Raw genomic sequence first — 15757 nt, 5'->3', positions numbered from 1 at the left:
TGTGGTTCAAAGCATTCACCTCAGAAGTGAACAAAACAGGGGTGCCTGGGTGGCTTAGTCGGTTAAGCGTCTGACTTTCGCTTAGGTCATGATCTCGCGGTTCGTGGGTTCGGGCCCCGCGTCGGGCTGTGTGCTGACTGCCAGCTCAGAGCCTGGAGCCTGTTTCAGTCTGTGACTCCCTCTCTCTCTGACCCTCCCCTGCTCACGCTGTCTCTCTCTCTCTCTCTCCTAGAAATAAATAAAACATTTTAAAAAAATGTAAAAAAAAAAGAAGTGAACAAAACTACAATTTCTTAAGCTTAAAATTGTGCAGTGAAAGTTTAGCTCATATGAATCCTTTTTGGAATAAAGAAGGGAAGACATAGAAAAAGAATATTCCAGGGAGCCTGGGTGGCTCAGTTGGCTAACTGTCCGACTTCGGCTCAGATCATGATCTCACGGTTCATGAATTCAAGCCCTGCGTAGGGCTCTGGGGTGACAGCTTGGAGCCTGGAGCCTGCTTCGGATTCTGTGTCTCAGTCTCTCTCTGCCCCTCTCCCACTCACACTCTGTCTCTCTCTCTCCAAAATAAATAAACATTAAAAACATTTTTTTAATTAAAAAAAAAGAATATTCCCCTTTTTTGGATATTTCCAAAGTTCCAACATCTCAGCCATAGTGTTTCCAAATTTCTCTACTGAAGCACCATTTTTTTTTTTTTTTTACAAATGAAAATACCAAGTGTTTTCATTGAAAACATACTATTTTCCATTTATTTTAATTAAAAAATTTTAAGTTTGTTTACTTAAGTAATCTCTACATCCAGCATGGGGCTCGGACTCGTGAAGAGTTGCATGCTCTTCCGACTGAGCCAGCCAGGCACTTCAAACACATGCTTATTCTCCATCTAAAAGGTTTTCCTCCAGGAGTGCCTGGGTGACTCAGTTGGTTAAGGTCTGACTCTTGGTTTTGGCTCAGGTCATGATCTCACAGTTTGTGAGTTCAAGCCCTGTATGGACTCTGCTGACAACATGGAGCCTGCTTGGGATTTTCACTCTCTCCCTCTCTGTGCCCCCACACTCCCTCACTCACACACACACACACTCTCTCTCTAAAAATAAATAAAATAAACTTTAAAAAAGGTTTTCCTCTTTTTCTTTTTTATCTTTTATTATAATTCAAGTTAGTTAACATATACAGTATAAAGGTTTTCCTCCTTCTCTGTTACAGTATGCCAAAGGAAACAGCATTCACCCTTGTTAATTTAACAGGTAGGGATCTGAACACCTTACTGAGAAAGGAGCATTGAAAAGTGTTTAGCCCCAAAATGACCTAAGGTACTTCTCCCTTGCCGGGGATCAGAGATTGTAGTAACTGGCAACAACCTGTTCTAACAATGTGAAACTGTCCAAAAAGTCCTCTTCTTCAATTCCAAATTTTGTGTACTGATGAATGTAGGCTCTGGTGAAAGAAACAGAAAATGTGAAATTAAAAAAAAAAAAACAAAAAAAAAACTCAGACAAATGAGTAACTCCTAAAATGAAGCCATAAATAGAACTGTCCCAGTTCATAAATAATTAAAGGCGGCAGAATCTCTTAAATATCTTCTATTTGCTTCAATGTTTATTCCAAAGATTAGGAAACTTTGAAAGTTTATGTCAAGCTCCCTGCCTTTTTAGCATCCAGGAGAGTGTCAATAAGAAGCACATAGGAAAAAGAAGTATGTTCAGATCTGGTTATCCAACCGAGCACATATTCAACACCCTACAGAGATGACTGGGTTCAATATAAACTCTACAAAGTGCGTGAGAATTTTCACCTAAGGCATGAAACAAACACATTAATCCAGTTCTAGGAGTGAAGTGAAGTCTCCCAAGTATTTTTCAGACAACGTTTAATTTGCAGTTATGCCAGGTGGTCCTTTTAATACCCTGTTTCCTCATAATGCTCCGAGGCAGGAGCAATATTGAAAAGACTATCAGGGGCAGACAGGGATTAAATGGATGTAATAAGGGCTGCTGCCATTTAAGGGGAGTGGGAAGTGAACAATACCAGAAAAGGGCAGAGTTCACTGTCCTTTTGGACGGGGCTTGTGGAATAGCCACGTGTAGGAAGGGGGGCCCTTGGGAATCCTGGATAATCAAAGTAGAGGCCTTGCCGATTAATATGAGGAATTCTTCTTTGACAAGTAATTGTGGCAGAGGTCAGAAGACCTGATAACTCATCTCTTAGGATCAAGTAGACAGTTCCTAGTGGCAAATGGAGTTAAACTTGCAATGTTGCTTGCTGAACAAGATCGGGATCCCTTCCATTCTTCCAAGGACCTTATTTTGGAATACTAGTTTATTGTCCCAACCTTGTAATGAAATTTCTACTTTAACTTCATTTCATTTGGAAACTACTCCTTTAGTCAACAAGAGTTAACAGCAATGTGGTAGGTATTTTTGCATGATTATCTCACTTAATCCTTGCTACATATCCTCTCAGTTTGGACCCATTGTGCAGAAAAGGAAATGACACCTGAAGTAACATGACTGAATTTCACACCCACAGAGTTGGCCATGCTCACTCCATGCTGTAGGTTGAATGTTTGCGTTCCCCCCAAATTCATACGTTAAAATCCTAACCCCAAGGTGATGATGGTATTAGGAGTTGAGGCCTTTGGAAGGTGATAGGTCATGAGGGTAGAGCCCTCATGAATGGGATCAGTGCCCTTTTAAAAGAGGCCCATGAAAGGTCTTCAAGAGACATCAAATCTGCCAGCACCATTTAATCTCAGGTTTCCTAGCCTCTAGAACTGTGAGAAATAATTTTCTGTTGTTTATAAGATACCCAGTCTGTGCTATTTTTGTTAGAGCAAATCAAACAGACTAAGACATTCCACATCCTGCTTTGTGTTTTAAGATGTTATATGCCTAAGGGTAGAAAGGCTTGTACATTTTTCTGGGCACCTGGGTGGCTCAGTCGGATAAGCATTCGACTCTTGATTTCGATTTAGGTCATGACCTTTCAGTTTGTGAGACTGAGCTCCTGCAACAGGATTTGCGCTGAGGGCCAGAAGCCTACTTGGGATTCTCTGTCTCTGTCTCTCTCTTGCCCCTCCCCTGCTCATACCACTCTCTCTCAAAATAAATCAATACATATTAAAAAAAGAAGGTTTATAGATTTTTTACTTACTTTGAAGCAAACATATTCCATGCTTTGCCCACAATCGTATCAAGTGGTTTTAGTAAGAACTGGCTGTTGCTGACCAATGCTGCAGACTTCTCATATTTTCTAAATGCTCGCTGGGTTTTCCACACATTGAAAGCATTAACAGGTGCTAACCAAGAAGTATAGAGCGCTGGGTCTTTAAATCCTCCTACAGTAAAACAACATTAAGCCACTGTTTACACCATAAATCGTTAATTTTGGAAACAAATTAATAAACAGGTTTTTCTTATTTGTTTAACCAGGAATCTGTTGTTTTACCTATTTAAAACTAGTTTCATAGTGCTTTTAGATAAACGATCCATAGTCATTGTAGAACAAAAAAGTAGTAATTCACACCATTCGGAAAAAATATTAAGAAGGAAATTTAAAAGTGAAATGTCACCATCCAGAGAAGATCGTGAATATTTTGTTGGCCCTCTTGTTCTGTAACCTATGTTGTGTAACCAATATGCTGTGAACCTCTTTTCCATGTCAATAAAATCTCTCATACTTAAAGGCTTATCGGGGCACCTGGGTGGCTCAGTCGGTTGAGCATCCGACTTCGGCTCAGGTCACGATCTTGCAGTTCGTGGGTTCGAGCCCCGCACTGGGTTCTGTGCTTACAGCTCAGAGCCTGGAGCCTGCTTCAGATTCTGTGTTTCCCTCTCTTCTCTGCCCCTCCCCTGCTTGCGTTCTGTCTCTCAAAAATAAATAAACATTTAAAAAATTTAAAAAAAACAACAAAGGTTTATTATGTGATTATACCATAATTTATTTAACACATTTCCTACTGTTGGGCATTTAGGTTGTTTCCACATTTTTGTCTGAAAGATACTGCAGTGAATAGCTTTGCAAGAACACCTCTCTGTATCTATGTTATTTGTTGTGGGTAAATTTTTGGAAGTTTGATTACTTAATATATCCTCTTATTAATTCTCTTAATTTAAAATCTAAAATGAAGACTATGAAGAAAATGTTCTGCAGTAAGAGAAAATATACCATCTGATGGACTTGAAATGATCTCTCTTTAGTTGTCACTTTTTTCCTAAGGTGTATTACAGGGACTAAATTGTTTGGTTTTCTTTATATCATAGCTAGAAGCAGCCAATTGATACTGCTAAAATCATCAAATAAGGATAATACAGACCTGGAAATTCACCACAGAAACACAAACTAATAAGAGTACTGCTCTTTGAACTTCCTGAAAATTTTTTAACAAAATGCTTGTCACAGAGACCCTAGTTGTGCTACATTACCTGTTCTCCCCTTCTTTAGTAACAGAACCCCCCAATTTTAACTGTGCTCATGACACCCTTGCAGCTAAGTTAGCACATGATTCAGTCCCAATCAAAGGTATTCAAACACGATTGTGATTACGACCCTAGGAAAAGGCAGTGTGCCCTCCTTTGCTCATTCCTATGTGATTGGATGGCTGAAGCTCAAACAGATGTCTTGGACTATAAAGAGGAAGCCATGGGACACCTGGGTGTCTCAGTCAGTTAAGTGTCTCACTTTATCTCAGGTCATGATCTCACAGTTTGTGAATTCAAGCTCCATCATGTTGGGCTCTGTGCTGACAGCTCAGAGCCTGGAGCCTGCTTTGGATTCTGTGTCTTCCTCTCTCTCTGCCCCTCCCCCACCCATTCTCTCTCTTTCTCTCTCTCTCTCAAAATGAAATAAATATTTAAAAAACAAAAGAAGGAAGCCATAAGGTATGGATAGAAAGAATTAAATCTGTATCTTGTTTCAACCACTTCTAATTTTGATGACCACTTACATATTACTGATACAATGGTTACATTTTGCTACTAAAACACAGTTATTTTTCTTTCTTTAACAATAAATTCAGGGACTTCCTTTTATCCGAATTTTTTAACATTTATTTATTTATTTATTATTATTTAAAAAATTTTTTTTAATGTTTTATTTATTTCTGAGAGAGAGACAGCATGGGCAGAGGAGGGTCAGGGAGAGAGGGAGACATAGAATCTGAAGCATGCTCCAGGCTCTGAGCCGTCACCACAGAGCCTGATGCGGGGCTCGAACCCATGAACTGTGAGATCATGACCTAAGCTGAAGTCAGACGCTTAACCTACTGAGCCACCCAAGCACCCCAGCATTTATTTATTTTTTGAGACAGAGAGAGAAAGAGGGAGAGCAAGTGGGGGAAGGGCAGAGAGAGAGGGACACAGAATCTGAAGCAGGTTCCAGACTCTGAGGTGTCCACACAAAGCCTAACGTAGGGCTCGAACTCACCAACCGTGAGATCATGACCTAAGCCAAAGTCGAATGCTTAAAGGACTGAGCCACTCAGGCACCTTGGGGGACTTCCTTTTAAAAAACAAAACTAAGCAAAGCCGTGTACCATGTACATGTACAAAATGTACATCTTAATTTTCACCTTCACTTCTGCTTACCCAGATCCGCACTGTGCACATCTTTCCCACGAAGGATGACCAAGTTAGCAAGGGAAGTGTTAAAATGAAGCTCCCTGTTGAGAGATACTTTACCAAGAGGAGGAAGTCCTGATAAAGGAGTCCGAACCTGCCAATCAATACCTACCAAAGGAAAAAAAACCAAGAAATTTTATAAATCGCTTTGAGCCACAAGAGAAAGGTGTATTATGGCATGTATGTTTTACATATATTTTTATTTGATAAGTAAAAGTTGTTTTTTTCTACTAACTGTTTAAAAATTCTTATCTGGTTGACCTAAAATGATTCAAACTACTCAGTCCCAAGAAAGGGATGAAATACTCTTCATAGAGTGTTCAAGGATGGTTGTAGGTGCATACAATGGATTTCTACTCAGGAATAAAAAGAAACTACTATACACATAATAAACAACATGGACACATCTCGAGAGCATTATGCTAAGTGAACAAGTTTGACTCAAAAAATTACATACTGGATGTTTCCATTTACAGGACATCTTGAAGAGGCTAAACCATGGGAACAAAATTCAAATCAGAGGTTGCCAGAGGCTAGAGTGGAGAGAAAAGACTGCCTACAAAAGAGCATGAAGGAACTTTTTGGGATGATGGAAAGACTACCTCAATTGTCATAGAGGTTACTAGAAGTTTGTCAAAATTCATAGAACCAAGGGTGTACTTTACTCTCTACACCAGTATGAACAAACAAAATACATACAAAAATGTTATGGGATGTAGAAACACAAAACAAAAATAGGATTGAAAATTGACTTGTCATAGGAAAATATTAAGAAAATGTTCTTTCTTTTAATTTCTTTTTTTCTTAAATGTTTACTTATCTTTGAGAGAGAGAGTGTGAGCAGGGAAGGTACAGAGAGAGAAGTTACAGAGGATCCAAAAGAGGGCTCTGCACTGACAGCAGTGAGTCCAGTGTAGGGCTTGAACTCATGAACTGTAAGATCATGACCTGAGCCGAAGTCAATCGCTCAAACGACTGAGCCACTCAAGTGCCACTAAGAAAATACTCTTAAAATATACATAGGATAGGGATAAAATTCAGTGTTCATAACAGACTGACTTTCAGCAAAAAGAGAAATACAATAAACCAAAAATTTTGGCATGCTGAACTCAGTAAGAAGACAAGCCAATTTAAAAATTGGCAAAATGTTTGAATAAACATTTCATCAAAAAAGGATAATCAAACAAATCTAACAAGCACATGAAAAGATGCTCAACATAACTGTCATTAGAAAAGTGCAAATTAAGGGGCATGTGGGTGGCTCAGTCAGCGTCTCACTCTTGTTTTTGGCCCAGGTCAGGATCTTACAGTTTGTGATATCGAGCTCTGCATCAGGCTCTGTGCTGACAGTGTGGATCCTGCTTGGGATTCTCTCACTCCCTCTCTCTGTGCCCCTCCCCTGCTCTTTCTCTCCCAAAATAAATACATAAACCTTCAAAATGCAAATTGAGGGGTGCCTGGGTTGAGTCCGATTTTGGCTCAGGTCATGATCTCATGGTTCCTGAGTTCTAGCCCTGCACTGGGCTCTGTGCTGACAGCTCAGAGCCTGGAGCCTGTTTCAGATTTTGTGTCTCCCTCTCTCTCTACTCCTACCCTGCTCGCATTCTCTCTCTCTCAAAAATAAACATTAAAAATATTTTTCAAATTCAAGAAACTGATTTAATGAGCCTGACCCAGTGAATGGGAGGAAAAAAAAATTTTTTTAATTCAAATTGAAACCACAAGGAGACACTACTTCATACCTGTTAGAATGGCTATAATCAAGAAGACTAACAATGTCAGATGTTGGCAAGGATGTGGAAAATCTGAAACCCTTTTCAACTGTTGGTGGGAATGTAAAATGGTGCAACCACCTTGGAAGAGTTTAGTAGTTATACAAAATGTTAAACACAGACTTATCTTTTGACCTAGGGATGGCACTCCCAAGTATATAATCAAGAGATTGATGGGGCGCCTGGGTGGCTCAGTTGGTTGAGCGTCTGACTTCAGCTCAGGTCATGATCTTGCGGTTTGTGGGTTTTAGCCCCACATTGGGGTTGCTGCTCTCAGCACAGAGCCTACTTTGAATCCTCTGCCCTCCTCTGTCTGCCCCTCCCCCATTTGCACTCTCTCTCAAAAAGAAATAAAATATTTAAAAAGTTTTAAAAAAGATTGAGGGGTGCCTGGGTGGCTTAGTCGGTTAAGCGTCCGACTTTCGCTTAGGTCATGATCTCGCGGTTCCTGGGTTCGAGCCCTGCGTCGGGCTCTGTGCTGACTGCCGGCTCAAAGCCTGGAGCCTGTTTCAATCTGTGACTCCCTCTCTCTCTGACCCTCCCCTGCTCACGCTGTCTCTCTCTCTCTCTCTCCTAGAAATAAATAAAACATTGAAAAAAAAATTTAAAAAAAAGATTGAAAACACATGTGTACACAAAAACTTGTACCCAAATGCACACAGCACTATTATTCATAACAAAATACAAAGTGAAAACAAGCCAAATGTCCAGTCAACTGTTGGATATCTAAACAAAATGTGATATGTCCATCTAATGGAATACTCTTCAGCAATACAACAGATTGAACTACTGATATATACAATGGGGATGAACCTCAAAGACATTAAGTGAAAAATATGAGACCCAAAAGGCTATATATTGTATAATTTCACTTATATGAGATGTCCAAAATAGCACGTCTTTAGAGACAGAAAGCACACCAGTGGTTGTATGGGACAAGGGATAAAAAAGGGAGTGGACTGCAAAAGGAATATAAGAAATTTTCTGGATGGAAATGTTCTACAACTGACTTGTGATAATGACTGCACAATTCTGCAAAGTTACAAAAAAAAATCACTGAATTGTACACTTATCATAGGTGAAGTATATGGTATATAAACCACACCTCAGTAAAAATATTTAAAAATTTATGACAGGCTGTAAAAGCTGTACTTGTTAGATAGTTCATCACTCTATATTACTCAGAAATGAAAGGTAATAAACTCTATCTAAAAGTTACAAAAATAAAAAAGAAATGAAGCCATTTCAAAGTTAAGCCCTTGAGGGGCGCCTGGGTGGCTTAGTCGGTTAAGTGTCCGACTCAGCTCAGGTCATGATCTCATGGTTTGTGGGTTCGAGCCCCGTGTCCGGCTCTGTGCTGACAGCCAGCTCAGAGCCTGGAGCCTGATTCGTATTCTGTATCTCCCTCTCTCTCTGACCCTCCCCTATTCACACTGCCTCTCTCTCAGAAATAAATAAAACATTAAAAAACAACAACAATAAAGTTAGGCCCTTGAAAAACCAATGTTCAAACAGTGAAAAGGGAAAAGCTAAGCAAATAAAATTTTAAATGGGAAGAGAAGTAACCAAAAAAAGCATTATCAGAAATAAAAATAAATTCCAGATGGGTTAAAATTTAAATATTAAACATAAAATTATAAAAAATACTGGGGAATACTAAAGAATATTTTAGATCTGGGGCCAGGCACAGAATCTATATATAGGTTTGTTGACATAAAATTGTAAAACCTCCATGTGATGAAAAATACCATACAAAAGACAAAAATGATCAACCAAAAATATTTGAAACCCATGTAACAAAAAGGTATAAATCCATAATATTATATTTACTTCTATCTCAGATACTACTGATAAGAAAAAATTGTCAAATTATGTCAATTATTCACTTAGAATATTAAATTTCATACTTATTGAAAGAGTTATTTTAGAGTAAATTAGGTTTAGATTTTTAAAAATTATATCATTCTTGAGCAGCCATAAAAAATCTATGTAACAAAATAAATTGGCTAAAGTTGTCTTAAATGTTTTCACATTCAGTGACTTTATCACTTTTTGACTCGACATTAATGATGCCAATGTTTTTTCACCCATTATTATTCTCCATCCCTCCAGAACATCTTTAAGGGAATCCATGAAAACACTAAGTCACTGGCTCCTAAATTAGCTTTGCTATCCTGTAGAGCACCACTGCCTTTGACTCCTGGTCAAGGAATGTTGTTAAACTAACCTGTTCAGCATGATAACTGCCTCTTCTGTATTGTAGCATAAAACTAAAGGTTTATTTTCTGGAGAAAATATGATTGAGGGTCTCTCGTCTGGAGATCACAAGGCAGAGTTAAGGGTAAGGTACATACTGAAACTAGAGAGATGAAGCAAAACCCAGAAAAACCATGACTGCTCCCCTCCACTCTCCCCAGATCCCTTGGGCTTTGCCTAAATCTTCTGAACAGAACATTCAAAACAGGAGACAGGCAAAGAGAATATTCAGGATGACAAGTGTACCCTGGTTGGAGAGGGCAAAAAGTCTAGATTGAAGCAGGACAGATTGCTTTAGCAGAGGTTTCTTTCTTTCTTTTTTTTTTTTTAATATCTTATTTATTTCTGAGAAAGATTTCTGAGAAAGAGACAGCATGAGCAGGGGAGGGTCAGAGACAGAAGGAGATACAGAATCTGAAATAGGCTCCAGGCTCTGAGCTAGCTGCTAACACAGAGCCAGATGCGGGGCCCGAACCAACGAACTGTGAGATCATGACTTGAGCCGAAGTCGGACGCCCAAACGACCGAGCCACTCAAGCGCCCCAGCAGAGATTTCTTAAAGATGAAACTGATACAATATTTGAACTTATCAAGAAAAAATTAGGGGCGCCTGGGTGGCTCAGTCAAATGAGTGTTGAACTCTTGGTTTTGGCTCACAGTTAATGATTTCGAGCCCCACATCAGGCTTTATGTTGACAGTGCAGAGCCTACTTGGGGATTCTCTGTCTCCCCCCACCCCTTGTCCCTTGCCCGCTCATGCTCTCTCTCAAAAATAAATAAATAAATATATTTTTTTAAAAAGCTCTTAAGGTGTTTCTAATATAAAACTAGATTTGAAAACCATGTTTTTAAAAAAATATTAGGGACACCTGGCTGGCTCAGTCTGTGGAGCATGTGACTGTCTTGGGGTTCTGAGCTTGAGCCCCATGTCGGATGTAGAGATTACTTAAAAATAAAAGAACATCTTTTTAAAAAAAGAAAAAAATTTGATAAGTACAGAAACATTTATTCAACTTAGGGTTGAATAATTGATACGTATATAGAAAAAGTAAGCAAACAAGAAAACAAGGCAATTATTAACTCCAAAGATAAAAAGCTATACAGGAAAGGAGAAGTAATTACAGGATACTACATGCATGACTCAGCTACGAATAGCATTTACTTGGTCATGATAATGTAAAGCTGAATACTACTTTAACCCAATGATGACACTACTATGTTGGAAGGATGAGAAGACAGAAGGGTGTTTGCAGGGTTTATGTTGTGGGAAAAAGCTAAATCCTTTAAAAAAAATTTTTTTAATGTTTATTTTTGAGAGATAGAGTGTGAGCAGGAAAGGACTGGAGAGAGAAAGAGAAACACAGAATCCGAAGCAGGCTCCAGGCTCTGAGCTGTCAGCACAGAACCTGATGTGGGGCTCGAACCCACGAACTGTGAGATCATGGCCTGAGCTGAAGTTGGACACTCAACTGACTGAGCCACCCAGGCACCCTGGGAAAAAGCTAAATCCTAACATTCCACATTTTGGAAGTAAATAGGTAATACCTAAACAATTAAAAAATCAATAGATGGCAATGAATAGATAAAAACAGTAAATGAACGAGCAAAGGAGAAAATACAGGAATTTACGGAATGATTGTTTTAACAACTGGCTTTGTAGAATTACTTAACTCTTTAATCTATGTGCATATAACAAATTATGACACATATACAGTAGAAAAGTATGCAGCTATCAAAAAGAATAAGGCATGTCCAAATTTAATGAATTGGAAAGGCCACAAAATATTGTTATATTGAAAAAAAAGCTGTAGAACAAAAAATACATATAATGTGATACCACTTTTTTATTTTAAAAAATTTTATTTTTATTTATTTTTGAGAGAGAGACAGAGTGTGAGTGGGGGAAGAGCAAAAAGAGTGTGAGACCACAGAACCCAAAGCAGTGTCTATGCTCTGAGCTGTCAGCACAGAACCTGATGCAGTGCTCAAACTCACGAACCACGAAATCATGACCTAAGCCGAAGTCAGACGCTCAACAGACTGAGCCCAGGTGCCCCATTTTTTATTTTTTTTAAAGTTTATTTATTTATATTTGAGAGAGAGAAAGAGTAGAAGGGGGGTAGAAAGAAAGGGAGAGAGAGAGAATCCCAAGCAGACTCAACACTGTCCATGCAGAACCCCACGGGGCTCGATTTCACAAACCAGTGAGATTGTGACCTGAGCCAAAACCAAGAGTCACACACTTACCCAACTAAGTCAGCAGGGCACTCCAAGCATGCAACTCTTGATCTGGGGTTTGTGATATTGAGCCCCATGCTGGGGGTAGAGTTTACTTAAACAAACAACAAAATTATAATTTAGCTTGACTCAAAGAGCTAAGCCAAAAGGCATGAAAAATTATCCCCAGATATATATATATATATGGAGATATTTATATGTTCAAAACTCTACCTATAACTATGAAGACATGTTGACACTCAGAGTCCTGCATGGGAAAATGACTAAGCAAACTGTGGTTTACTGACCTAAGACAGCTCAGAGCAGCACATCTTATACTATACCGAGGAACAGTGTGTTCCTTGAGATGTTAACAGGTATTACTAGAAAAACAGGTATGGAGGCCAAAAAATTTGGGAAGCATTACTTTAAGATGTGAACTTTCTATTTATCTCCAAACCTCAGGCACCATAATCTAAAATCCATAAGGTTTCACTAGTAAGTAAATGTAGAAGAAATCCACTTTCATATTACTGAAACCTAAGCTATTATTACTTGTGGCAAAATATATGCTACTAAAATAATATGTAGTAGTAATTTCTAATTAAACATGACAGTCTGAACATCAGTTTGTCATAAACAAGAAAAAAAGGAAAAGGAGAGGAGACGAGCAACACAACTTTGGAAACTGGAAAGCAAGCAAATCAGTAGTGACTTAGCAAGCAGGGGGAAGCTTGAAATGTCTGCCCACAGTGAAGAGGTCCTGGGAGCAGGCCAGCTACTTCTAAAAGAGGAGGAAACAAGAGTATTAAAAAATCTGTATGAGGCCCCCCCCCCCCCCCCCCCCCCGCAAGTAGTGGCTTCCACCCCCCTCGCAGTGGGTGGGGGGTCAGACCAGTCGTGCTCCTTCTGAAGGAGCAGGGCCTCAAGGCATAGGAGGGGCCGGCGGAGGGTGGGTGGGGCAGCTCTGGTGCGTCCCATCCCGTGCGCCCCAGGAGGGGACAGCACCCTGCGTCTGTACTTCCTAGTGCTTCCAGGTGTCATCCTTGTCATCTGGTCACAGCTTTCTGTTTGTTGCGCATTACAAACTTAACACACTTAGAAATGCTTTCAGGAAATAAACACTTTTTAAAAACGTGAAAAAAAAATCTGTATGAGGGGCCACCTGGGTGTCTCAGTTGGTTGAGCATCCGTCCACCTTCACCTCAGGTCATGATCTCACAGTTCATGAGTTTGAGCCCCACACTGGGGCTCTCTGCTGACAGCACAGAGCCCACTTCGGATCCTGTGTCCCCCTATTTCTCTCTGCCCCTCCCCCACCTCTCCCGCTCATGCTCTCTCTCAAAAATTAGAAAAAAACTTAAAAATAAATAAAAATAAAAATCTGTATGAGAAGTGGTGAGAACCCTAGACCCTTCCCCACTTCCTGCAGCAGAGGGAGTGCCCCCCCTTCATCCTAAAAGGCTTCTGCTCCAGAAGGGCTAAACCAGTGAGGCTCTGGCCTCAGTAAAACTACCTGCGGGGCCCTACATTTCAGGCTCTGAAGATACAACAGTAAAGAAAACAGAATCCCTGTCCTTTTAATAAACCTTACATTCTACTGAGCTCAATGAAAGATCCACACTAAGGAATTTCAGAATTCCAGGGACAAAAAGGAAATCCTAAAAGATTCAAGAGAAAACAAAACAGGATTAGGAATCAGATTGATGGGAGATGTGCGTGCGTATGTGCGTGCGTGTGTGTGTGTGTATAGAGAAGGTAGAAGACTTAATTCTCAATTTTACATTAGGAAGGCATTTGATAATATCTAAAACCTGCAAAATAAAATAATAATGTAAGCAAGATACTTAGAAATATGGAGGCATATTCCAGAAGAAACAGCCAAAACCACTGAAAGTATTTTCATCTGGGTAGTGGGGAAGTATAGGACAGAAAACTGCTCTTTTCCTCATTATAAATAGATATTGGACAATTACTTGGCTTTATCTAAAAAAAAACCTGAGATATAATTTACATGCAGTGCAAAGTAAAGATATAAGTATACACTTAGATGAGTTTGACTACTTGATTTTTTTTTTAAGTTTATTTATTTTGAGACAGAGAGAGAAAGCAAGTATGCACAAGCTGAGGAGGGGCAGAGAGAGAGAGAGGGGCTTGGTGCTGTCGACGAGGGGCTCATCTCACAAACCATGAGATCATGACCTGAGATGAAATCAGGAGTCAGATGCTTAACCAACCGAGCCACCCAGGTGCCCTCTGACTATTCGATTAAAAAAATATTTTTTGTTTGTTTATTTTTGAGAGAGACAGAGACAGAGCATGAGTGGGGGAGGGTCAGAGAGAGAGGGAGACACAGAATCTGAAGCAGGCTCCAGGTCCTGTGCTGTCAGCACAGAGCCCCATGTGGGGGTCAAACTCACTAACTGTGAGATCATGACCTGAGCTGAAGTCAGACGCTTGACCAACTAAGCCACCCAGGCGCCCCAGACTATTTGATTTTTTTTTTAAAAACGATGCTTATATATTACTTTGATAAAAATAAAATAAAATAAAATAGGGGCACCTGGCTGGCTCAGTCGGTTGAGTGTGTGACTCTTGACCTCAGAGTAATGAGTGCGAGCTCCCTACTGGGTGCAGAGATTACTAAAAATAAACAAATTAATTAATTCATTAAAGAAACTTTAAAAGATAAATGTCACACTCCCCTGAAATTTTTTTTTCATTTTTGGTTAACGAAACTGTGCAGTGATGAAGCATCCCTCCTGGGATGTCCTTGTAAGTTTTTGCAGGAACCTCCCTGACCAGAAGAAGGCACCATTATTTCAAGTGGCCCAAGCCAGTTTATATTGAGACCTCCAATGCAGGCTCTTTTCCCAGTTTGTGGCCTGCATATTTTTAAAATATCCATTACCTTCTTCCATTTTCGAATTAGAAATGAGCATCTGTCTCAGATGCTTGAGGAGGCCGGCCCAAGTAAACGTGCTGTAAGCCAGTGAGTTCTCAGACATCTGAGGAATGTTACGAATACCCAGCATCTTGAATTCAGGATGGGGGACTAAATTCTCCATTAAGTCTCCTGTAAAGAAAAAAAACACCTGGACTAAATTTTTAAATTCCACAATGTTTCCATTGACCCATATACAACTATGGTTTGTGGGGCCAAATATGTTTTCTCCTCTAAGGTCAGAATTGTTTAAATTTAAAAATGTAAATAAGGGCCGCCTGGGTGGCTCAGTCGGTTAAGTGTCTGACTTTGGCTCAGGTCATGATCTCATGGTTCATGGGTTCGAGACCCGCATCAGGCTCTTTGCTGACAGCTAGCTCAGAGCCTGGAGGGTGTTTCAGATTCTGTGTCTCCCTCTCTTTCTGACCCTCCCCTGCTCACTCTCTCTCTCTCTCTCTCAGAAATAAATAAAAAATTAAAAAAATAAAAATGTAAATAAGATTTCAGAGACAATGTCTATTTCGGATCACATATTCGCTTCATTTTGGCACCTACTTTAGCATGAGTGAGAAAACACACTTTGCCAAAAAGGAAACAAGAATGTAGAAGCTAAGAAACTGGAAATGTGAATGAAATATGTAGCTACACCCCAGGAATCAAAGTAAGCATCAGAGCTAATACGCTTTTATCATCATTCTGTATTCCCTAAATATTCCTTTAGAAACTTGTCTAGATCTCTTATTTTATCTGGTTAAATGATAAGCAGACATGTTAAATCAAATTCTACTAAGAAGTCTAGTGATTTCTGAAGACAGGAATATGCCTATCTTTAGAAACTTATATTTGTAATGAAACAGGATTATGGAAAAAAGCTAATTTGTTTTGCATTCAGAGCTGTTTTATATATTTATAGAAAAAAACGAGAGGAAAGAGAAAAATATGTTACT

The 15757-nt window shown here is 39.5% G+C and overlaps 1 protein-coding gene across 4 annotated transcripts in view; it reads right to left on the bottom strand.

Annotated features, from left to right (window-relative positions):
• Window positions 1–1161: 1161 nt before the first annotated feature.
• The window catches only part of TUBD1 (tubulin delta 1), a 29041-nt gene continuing 14445 nt past the window's right edge, over window positions 1162–15757 (bottom strand). For all 4 annotated transcript variants that reach the window (XM_039247302.1, XM_039247301.1, XM_039247303.1 and 1 more), the window contains 4 exons: window positions 14778–14942; window positions 5589–5729; window positions 3157–3340; window positions 1162–1440 (listed from right to left, as the gene is read on the bottom strand). In XM_039247302.1, the coding sequence (XP_039103233.1) occupies window positions 1338–1440; window positions 3157–3340; window positions 5589–5729; window positions 14778–14942 (593 nt within the window). In that variant the 3' untranslated portion in view covers window positions 1162–1337. The remainder of the gene's footprint in view (window positions 1441–3156; window positions 3341–5588; window positions 5730–14777; window positions 14943–15757) is intronic.

The sequence above is a fragment of the Hyaena hyaena genome, unplaced genomic scaffold, assembly GCF_003009895.1.
Source record: "Hyaena hyaena isolate Hyena2069 unplaced genomic scaffold, ASM300989v1 scaffold_298, whole genome shotgun sequence".
NCBI classification, from domain to species: Eukaryota; Metazoa; Chordata; class Mammalia; order Carnivora; family Hyaenidae; genus Hyaena; species Hyaena hyaena.
Note: the sequence above shows the minus strand (reverse complement) of the source record. Positions and strands in the feature narration are given on the sequence as shown.